This window comes from Megascapheus bottae, chromosome 14 (assembly GCF_031878675.1).
Source record: "Megascapheus bottae isolate mThoBot1 chromosome 14, mThoBot2.hap1, whole genome shotgun sequence".
NCBI lineage: Eukaryota > Metazoa > Chordata > Mammalia > Rodentia > Geomyidae > Megascapheus > Megascapheus bottae.
Window position 1 is genome coordinate 20,056,940 of NC_143522.1, and position 9,985 is coordinate 20,066,924.

Consider the following 9,985-nt stretch of genomic DNA (forward strand, 5'->3'; position numbering starts at 1 on the left):
TTAGAAAGTTCTGTCCATTGTGTCTATCACACTGAAGTCTCAAATGGGCGATTTTGCTCGAAGATGTTAGAGTCAGTTTCTCAGTCTCATTTTTCTACCTCTTCTCAGGAGTAAATATTTCTTTTTCATTACTTAATTAAAGAAGATTTCTCTAATTGAAACAAGTCCTACCATTCATTTGTGCTGAACGTGGAGACCCACACACTACCACCTAGAGGATTCCTTTACATATTATATTCCTAGGGACAATAGCAATTTGTAGGGCTGCTGCTTTTACTCTTCAAGAAGCAACACAAGACATGCAGTTATAGTTGTATTACATTTACTAAATTAAAACAGGAGAGTTAATTAAGTCATCACTTTGTTTAGGGAAATATTTATCAGTGTTAACGAGTTAATCTAAGGATTTTGTGAACTTTGCCCATTCTAAGTTTGAGGTTCTACACTTCTACTAACTTCCTAGGTGAGGCTCATGCTGCTGAACCAAGTATCACAGGAGCAGCAAGATGTGAGCATGTTTTGTCAACACATAAGATGATTTGACATCTGAAATGACAAAAGAACTGAGGTGATGACATGAGACTATTTTCTCCACATTAATGGATTGATTTTTAAATAAAATCTGTCTGGTTTTGTTTGGAATGAAACACCTCCTTTCCCTGTTAAAGGCTTCTAAGTAAATATCTATATGCATATATTTGTATGTGTAAGTATATGTATAATACGTAAGCATATATACATATACATATATTGTGTATTTTACCATTTTTTCTATCAAAGGTATTTTTGAAGAAGGCCTACAACCCTTTTAAATCACAGAACAAACTTTATAGTGGCATTGACACATAAATAATAATATTTACAGCATTTTTTCTTTGTCTAATTACATTTCTAAAGACAACAGAGGGAATAATTTTAAATGGGGCCTTTGTGCTTTTAGATATATTTTTTTTCCAATCTCTATGTGTCAGTAGGAATTAAGCAACTTTCAGCTCTTGCCATCCCCTGTGATACCAGCTTATTTTGTAGGGAAATCAAATCTGGCACCTTTCAATTAATTTTCTTTACTTCTCTAATCTAAAGACTGATGGAACAGGTCTGGATCATGGTTGCACTCAGTGGATTTTCTTAACTTTCACAATTTCATCACCTATTGTATCATAATTCACTAAAAGTTCTTCAACAGAAGCAAGAAAGTACCCCCAAACAGGAAGGTGTTAGTGTTGAAAAATAATTTATTTTCCATTATGAATTTAGCAACTCTTCAAGGACTCACAATGGCAGATCTCATTTGTACCTGATGGTCCCACAGTAGGGCTGAAATAGAAATGTGTCATGGATTATACTTTGGTCAGCCTCCTTGGGAACTCAAATGCAAGCTATTTTGAAAGAAGACAAAAGGGGAGAAGAGGCAAGAAGAAAGAAAGAAAAGAGTTGTCTGCCTGTATATGCACTTCTGTGCACTATGGGTATCAGTGTGTTGGTTAGATTTAAGAGGTTCAGAGCCGGCAGTTTAGCCTAGTGGTAGAGTGCTTGCCTAGCATGCACGAAGACCCTTGGGTTCGATTCCTCGGTACCACAGACATAGAAAAAAAGCCAGAATTGGTGCCATGGCTCAAGTGGTAGAGCTCTACCCTTGAGAAAGCCCAAGGACAGTGCTCAGGCCTTGAATATGAGCCAGGATTGGCAAAAAAAAAAAAAAAAAAAAAAAAAAAAGAACAAGAAGTTCACAGCATAGTCCCAGTGTCAAGTGAAAAGTGTGCCTGATTTTGTAACGCCATGAACTGTGGACATGACAAACTTGGGAAGAAAATGATGATTTGCTTTTTATTATGTGTGTACATAGAAAAAAGAAAAAGAGAGTGTAAGAAAATCATTGCAAATTATCTCTGAGTGATATCGTCATGAGTAATTGTTATTATCTTCTATTCTATTTCATTCTTTAAAATTCTCCATGAAACAAAAATAAGCTTTTGCATCAGAATTTCAAAATGCATTTTACAAAATAATAGAAACCAGCAAAGTTGTAGATTTTTATAACATGGCATCTGAAAGGCCATAAGTGATAGATATAATTGGAAATATAGTATATTCTGAAGAATTTCTAGGGGGAAGGAATGATTTAGCCTCAACTTTCATTTTTAAGGTTTATAACTCTATAGGGCCTCACATTATCTTTCCTTTCGATTTTACTACTCAGTACCATCTGCCTCTATTCTTTTTTCTTTTTATCTTTTCTATGTATGTGGTTCCAAAGAATTGAACCTATGTCTTCATGCATGCTAGACAGGCACACTACCATTAGGCTAAACTATAAGGCCCTACAACCTTAAAACAAGACTGTGACTAGTAGGTGTGTAACGGATGATCATGAATGGACCCAGTCTCAGTGTACTCAGCAATGTGTATGCTTTACTTATATATTTGGATACACAAATATATGTGTATATTTGTTTGTTTGTTTGTTTGTTTTGTATTTGTTCTGGAGATTGAACTCAGGGCCAATACACTATCCCTGAGCTTGTTTTGCTCAAGGCTAGCATTCTACCACTTGAGCCACAGCTGCATGTCTGGCTTTTTGCTGGTTAAGTGGAGATAAGATTTCCGGAGTTGCCTGACTGGGCTTGGCATTGAGCTTTGATGCTCAGATGTTAGCCTTTTGTGTAGTTAAGATTATAGGTGTGAGGCATCAGCTTCCTGGCTCACAAATAGATATTTAAGAGAAGATTCTGACTTCAAAATTACCAATGTGGTTATTGAAAAATAAAAATGAAAATAAATAAATTGTAGGGGCTTCCTTTCAATGTTAGTTGTTTTAATCATTTATATCCTAAATAGCTTTTCAATTTAGACACTGCTAAAGTGGTAAGGCCAGTGTATGCCAACATGCTATCTGATACTTAGCTCCAATCACACTGTTTTTGAAAGATGTATAATCCTATCAGTCCTTCTGCTACTCCCCTTCACTGACTCTTTTTCTCTCCTCTTTCCTACACCAGATTGCAGATTGTGCTTAAGGTAGCTGTAGACGAAGTCATGCAGGCCTGACCTATAGAACAAAAGCAGGGACTTCACTTGTGTGGACACTGCTGACAACATCACCTGTTGCTGACAACATTGCCTGTGTGGAAAATCCTCAGTATTGAAATTTTGTTGTGCAAGGTGGAGAAGAGCAAGGAGGGTAACAGAGACTGATCAGACCAGAGACATCAGGAAGATTTTTTTTTTTTTTTTTACAGTGTGCCCTCAGGACATTTCCTCTCTCCAGAGTTCTGGACTCGGACAGAACCCTGTCCAGTCGTTTTGATTTTGCTATTTTGTTTTAGTACCTTCCTCCCCCCCCCCACCTTTATTTTTTCTTACTTTTCCCCAACACACGGTATTTTATTTCGGCACATCAGAAATGGGCCTGCAGACCACAAAGTGGCCCAGCCATGGGGCTTTTTTCCTGAAATCTTGGCTTCTCATTTCCCTGGGGCTCTACTCACAAGTGTCAAAACTCCTGGCCTGCCCTAGCGTGTGCCGCTGCGACAGGAACTTTGTCTACTGTAACGAACGAAGCTTGACCTCAGTGCCTCTTGGGATTCCGGAGGGCGTAACCGTACTCTACCTCCACAACAACCAAATTAATAATGCTGGATTTCCTGCCGAGCTGCACAACGTACAGTCCGTGCATACGGTCTACCTTTACGGCAACCAACTGGACGAATTCCCCATGAACCTACCCAAGAACGTCCGAGTCCTCCACTTGCAGGAGAACAATATCCAGACCATTTCCCGGGCGGCTCTGGCCCAGCTCCTGAAGCTGGAAGAATTACATCTGGATGATAACTCCATCTCCACCGTCGGGGTGGAAGATGGGGCCTTCCGAGAGGCCATCAGCCTCAAACTCTTGTTTCTCTCCAAGAACCACCTGAGCAGCGTGCCTGTCGGGCTGCCCGTGGACTTGCAAGAGCTGAGGGTGGACGAAAATCGCATCGCGGTCATCTCGGACATGGCTTTCCAGAACCTTACCAGCCTGGAGCGCCTGATCGTGGACGGGAACCTCCTGACCAACAAGGGTATCGCCGAGGGCACCTTCAGTCATCTCACCAGGCTGAAGGAGTTTTCCATAGTCCGCAATTCCCTCTCGCGCCCACCTCCGGACCTGCCGGGCACCCATCTGATCCGGTTGTATCTGCAGGATAACCAGATCAATCACATCCCCCTGACCGCCTTCTCCAACCTCCGCAAGCTGGAACGCCTGGATATCTCCAACAACCAACTCCGCGCGTTGACGCAAGGGGTCTTCGACCACCTCTCCAACCTGAAGCAGCTCACTGCTCGGAATAACCCTTGGTTTTGCGACTGCAGTATCAAGTGGGTCACCGAATGGCTCAGATACATCCCTTCGTCGCTCAACGTGCGGGGCTTTATGTGCCAAGGCCCCGAGCAGGTCCGCGGGATGGCTGTCAGGGAGTTGAATATGAACCTGTTGTCCTGTCCTACCACCACCCCAGGCCTGCCTTTCTTCACCCCAGCCCCAAGTCCACGCCTGCCCACCACTCAGCCTGCCACTCCTTCTACCCCAACCCCTTACAGTAGGGGATCCACTCCTGCAGCTCCCACCACATCCAAACTTCCCACCATTCCGGATTGGGATGGCAGAGAGAGAGCCACCCCGCCCCTTGCAGAACGGATCCAACTTTCTATCCATTTTGTCAACGACACTTCCATTCAAGTCAGCTGGCTCTCGCTTTTTGCGGTGATGGCCTATAAACTCACTTGGGTGAAAATGGGTCACAGTCTGGTTGGGGGCATCGTGCAGGAACGCATCGTGAGCGGTGAGAAACAACACCTGAGCCTGGTGAATTTAGAGCCCAGGTCCACCTATCGGATCTGCTTAGTGCCCCTGGATGCGTTTAACTACCGCACAGTGGAAGACGCCATCTGCTCTGAAGCCACCACCCTGGCCCCCTTTGTGAACAATGGCAGCAACACCGCATCCAGCCACGAGCAAACGACTTCTCATAGCATGGGCTCCCCCTTTCTGCTGGCCGGCTTGATTGGGGGCGCAGTGATATTTGTGCTCGTGGTCTTGCTCAGTGTCTTTTGTTGGCACATGCACAGGAAGGGGCGCTACACCTCCCAGAAGTGGAAATACAACCGGGGTCGGCGGAAAGATGACTACTGTGAGGCAGGCACCAAGAAGGATAACTCGATCCTGGAGATGACAGAAACCAGTTTCCAGATTGTCTCCTTAAACAACGATCAGCTCCTTAAAGGAGATTTCAGACTGCAGCCCATTTACACCCCAAACGGGGGCATTAATTACACAGACTGTCATATCCCCAATAACATGAGATACTGCAACAGCAGCGTGTCAGACCTGGAGCACTGCCATACATAACAATCCAGAGGTCCAGCGTCGGAGCGGAAGACAGCAAAACTCTGGGGAACACACACGTGTGTGCACATACAAGACACGCAAATTACATTTGATAAATGTTACCCAGATGCATTTGTGCATTTGAATACTCTGTAATTTATACGGTGTACTATATAATGGGATTTAAAAGAAAAAAAAGTGCTATCTTTTCTATTTCAAGTTAATTACAAACAGTTTTGTAACTCTTTGCTTTTTAAATCTTAAAAAAAAATCATTGCTGAAGTACTGTACAGGGTTGTACAATGCGAACCCCAGGCCAAGGCAGAAGAGTGAGGCATTCTTCCTTACGATGCACATTAAACACTTAGCTGTTTGGAGCTGTCAGAATGAATTCCCTCCCTAGATCTGATGGTCCGATGAAAGGTTAGATTCAGATGGACTCATCTGAGTACAGGGAATAATATGGCTAAAGGAAGAACTAGCCCCGGTGTTTTCATGCTCTTTCTATATCTCCTGGGCTGGAAGTAAAATGAAAACATCCATATTACAAGACCAGAGGGATGTTTCTCTGATTTGATCTGAGGCAAGAATTTCAGAGAGCATCATGAGGAAGTAAGTTCCCAGGAGATATGAAGCCACCCTGACTGAGTCCAGAAATTTGAGAGGTGATGAGAAAACACCTGAAACCCTCGGGGTTGACTTTCTGACTGGAAACTTCAAAATCACTCTTCTTGTTTCCTTGGCCTTATGTGATAACAGATAGAGTCCTTAGTCTGATTTCAGTCATCAGACAACCAGTATATAATCAGTCTTAGAGAGAAGACTCCCTTAAAAGTGTCACTAATTCAAATCATATGTCAGGTTGAACCACATTCAACAGAGATATATTCTAGAATAATTTTTTAGAAGAGGCTAATAAAATAATGGGAAGAACTATATTGAATGGAATTATTTTTGATAATAAGAATTATTTGGGTAGTTTCACTGAGGCTATATCAACATGATATTTAGAACAACAATGGAACAATATTTGGACTATATCAAACTGACTTGTTTATTTAAAAAAAACGGACTGATATTATTTAGATAAAACAATACTTGGTCAGTAGTTCTGTTGTACTAGGTCAACTGACTTTTTTAATATCATGTTGAAATAGCTTAAATTGATACCTGTATCCCCTCCCAAATTCTTGTCTTCCAGTTATCTTCCATGTATTTTTGTAATTAAGTTATATATTGCAACTTTGTTTTCTCCCTCTGCTCAGTGTTTCAAAGAAAGATATAGATGCCAGTTTGGGTTGCACGAAATATCCATATAACTTTTCACTCTTGAGGATGCTGTTTCAGGATGTATCAAAGCTGGCCACTAGAAAATGCAAACATTATTTTAAAGCAATACTAAGTTTCCACCTTGGACTGAATTTGATACTTTTCCACATTTGAAGTTTCATTTGTTCCTTCTCAATTGTGGTGGTTCCTCTAATTTTGGAATTGTGGAGAGAAAATGGACCATCAATGAAAAATGAAAAAGTTGGTGAATGGAGTTTTTTCCCCTAATCTTGAGAGAGCAAAGTAAATAGTAGAAGGCATAGAAATAAAAAGAGGGATCTCTGTGCTTAATTCTAGATATTTTTGAAGCAAGTACATCTTCACTAAACACATAAAATTTAATCCTTGCCATTTCTTAGATGTAGAAGGGCTATAGACCACTTGCATTTTCTAAAAAACTAAATCAAAACCCCACACCATTGGAAAATTGTTTTCAGAGATTTCTTTAGGCATTTCACTTTGTGCTGTATATTTCCTTATGGCTGACCATTATTTTAGAAATTCATAGTGTCATGATCCTCTTGCTTTCTCTCTGTTTAAGCAAAATAAAACTGTGACATGTCTTTCTTTTGTAAAATTTTAAGTATAAAACACTATGCAAGTTTTTCCTTATAGTAAGAGCTTTATTTTCCTTAATAATTGACCCCAAGTTATATGTTTTAATCTCTTCCATCCCTCAGAGCAAGCAAAAGGGGCTATAAATATGATAGACACAAGAACTGAAAAGGTGCAGTCAGTAGAGCTGAGCTTAGCTATGAATTAATTTAAATTAATTCTAAAGTGAGTTTGGTTTTCATTTTAGTCTGTTAGCTTCAGGGGGTGGGGGTGGGGTTGAAGCTACTTTTTTATAGCCAGATAGACATAGTAAAGGGATAAGACAATCTCAGAAGGAGCTCTATCAGTAAGCCATCTAAAAATCAATGACATGAGGGTACTAGCTGAATAATGCCCTTTCTCTCTCCTCTTCCCCTTGGCTGTGTAGATAAAACTGTGTTGAAATGACGGTACTTTGGATTCTGCAGGATTTTTAAAATTTCTGTTATACACAAAATAATCATTTATTTGTATTGTATTTTTTTTTCAACTCCCAATGGGACTTCTGGCTGCTGAGACTTCTTTGTTTTTTTCCAGGAAGAATAAGAACAGAGATATTCCTAGAATAGCATGTAACATTCACAACATTCACAGAAGGATTGGGGGTTTCAGTGGCACAACGAAAAACCAGTCATGTGAAGGATGTTCTGAAGGCATTCTTCTGTCAAAAAGTACACCTGAAAGGTGTAGGCTTTATTTTGAATTCATGCATAACATGATGGAGGTGTCTACAATCACAATCACTCTCCCATTTATGACTAACCTGAGGTTCTCACCTTTCTCAAGAGAGAAAGCACATTGTGGAATCTATAGTGTCAAAGACATATATTTTGAAACTGCTGAACTACTATCTCTGTGGATTATGTTTTCACTGGCATTTTTAGTTATGGCAGTGGTTTGCAGACGCATCCACTCCATAGTTGGGCCTCTCTTTCCCACAACATAATACATATCAAAATGGTTAGTCAAGAGTCAGGGCTGCAGGTGCAGGCCAAGAACACAGGGAAAAGCCCATGTTCATTGGCTTATAAGAAGCTTCACACTGACCAGTTGAAATTATCTGAGATAGTAACCAAGCCTTTTGCAGCACAATAGCTGTGAGTATGTGTGTGGAGCATTCCAAAAGGAAAAGGCATAGACATGGTCACACAAATAGTAATGATGTGATTCTTACCAAGAGAAATCAATACTACTTCCTCTTTTGGAGACAGGTATTCGATCATGGAGCGCCCTGGGCTTTTCTCAAACACTGTCAAATGCATTTTAGCCTATCACATAGGATAGCCACAGGCAGAGATGAGAAGAGGATTTCCCCGCCTATTTTCTTTGTGCAACAAGTGGAAAACGTTCTCCTTCATGAGAAATAATGCAGTTGATAAACATCCAGGTGTTGTGGAAACTATATTAGACAGTTTTCCTTGAAGTTACAAACAAAAATATAATATGACTGGTTTAAAAATGTATTAATGAAGTAGCTCCATAACGGTCTTTGTCATTTCATATAAGTCAGAACTCTCTTCTCTGCTGTGGAAGACAAGCTGTTCATGTAGGCATTTATTCATATCACAAACCAGCTTTGTAGTTCTGTGCAGCAAATATCAGCCATTGCATCCACTATAGCTTTTGAGAGTCAAGAGGAGACTTTCTATTGATGTCTCTGTTTATGGCATTTTTCACTCACCTATAACAGGAAGTCATTATAGTTTTCTTTAGAACATAGAAACAGCATATTTGCCCATAAGTTTCTCAGATGCATGATAAAAATAAAGCAGAGAAGGGCACTCAAGAGGGGAAAAATACATACATAAACAAGTCCCAGTTTCCTGGTCTTGTCAAACCTTGCCTGATGCTCTCTTCTTAAGTCAAAACACGAATGACAGGAAGCAGTTGCTTACCTCTTTCTCTGTTATCTTTGCAGGGTTGAATGACAATCGCTGGGATTGGAGGTTGCTACTAATTGAGGGGAAAACGATTTGTACTCAAAACTTTTGTTATTACTGTGGTTGTTTGCTTTTATGGCTACACAATCCACCAGAAAGAGCACAAGCAAGGCCAGTGCAACAAGCATTTTTATTTTTACTTCATAGAAAACATGTACATGTGTGCATAAGCAGGTAGATGAGATGTTTGTAAAGATTCTGTGAGATGAAAGATTTGTGATTGGGTTCATCTCCCAAGGTTTCCCAGAGCCCAAATTGAGGCAATATAAGGAATCCCCACTGAGTGTTCCCTACAGGACTAATATATAATATATTCACAGGAAATTCACTTTGATGATTTGTCATGGCTTGGATCCTATTGATTTTGCTTCTTGGTTGTGTTCAATGTTTTCTTTCTCCAACAAGGGGCTACAAGAGGCTGGAAGATTGTGCACCACATTCTCTGAAATGTCCCACGTCGCACACTTTGTTAACTTCAAACTTCACTCTACACTATACAGTACCTTGTTGATATATTCAGTAAAGGCTTATTTTAAAAGAAAACCACATTGTGTTGATCTGAGTAAGTTTCTTGGGAGATGGCTGACACTTGGGTTGTTAATGATTCAGAAGAAAATGAGAACTGCTTCCTGATGGAGCAGAGGAACAGAAATGAAACCTGTGATGGGACTTTCATATTCTTCCACTGTGACATTTACCTTCTATCTTATAAATCCAGTGGACTCTTTTTGTGTGTGAAGCATATGTTGTAGCC

General features: G+C 40.5%; 1 protein-coding gene across 2 annotated transcripts in view; it reads left to right on the forward strand.

Moving 5' to 3' along the window:
• The window catches only part of Flrt2 (fibronectin leucine rich transmembrane protein 2), a 93,838-nt gene extending 84,064 nt beyond the window's left edge, over nucleotides 1–9,774 (forward strand). For both annotated transcript variants that reach the window (XM_090344659.1, XM_090344660.1), the window contains exon 2: nucleotides 3,000–9,774. In XM_090344659.1, the coding sequence (XP_090200785.1) occupies nucleotides 3,404–5,389 (1,986 nt within the window). In that variant the 5' untranslated portion in view covers nucleotides 3,000–3,403 and the 3' untranslated portion in view covers nucleotides 5,390–9,774. The remainder of the gene's footprint in view (nucleotides 1–2,999) is intronic.
• The last annotated feature ends 211 nt before the right edge of the window (nucleotides 9,775–9,985 follow it).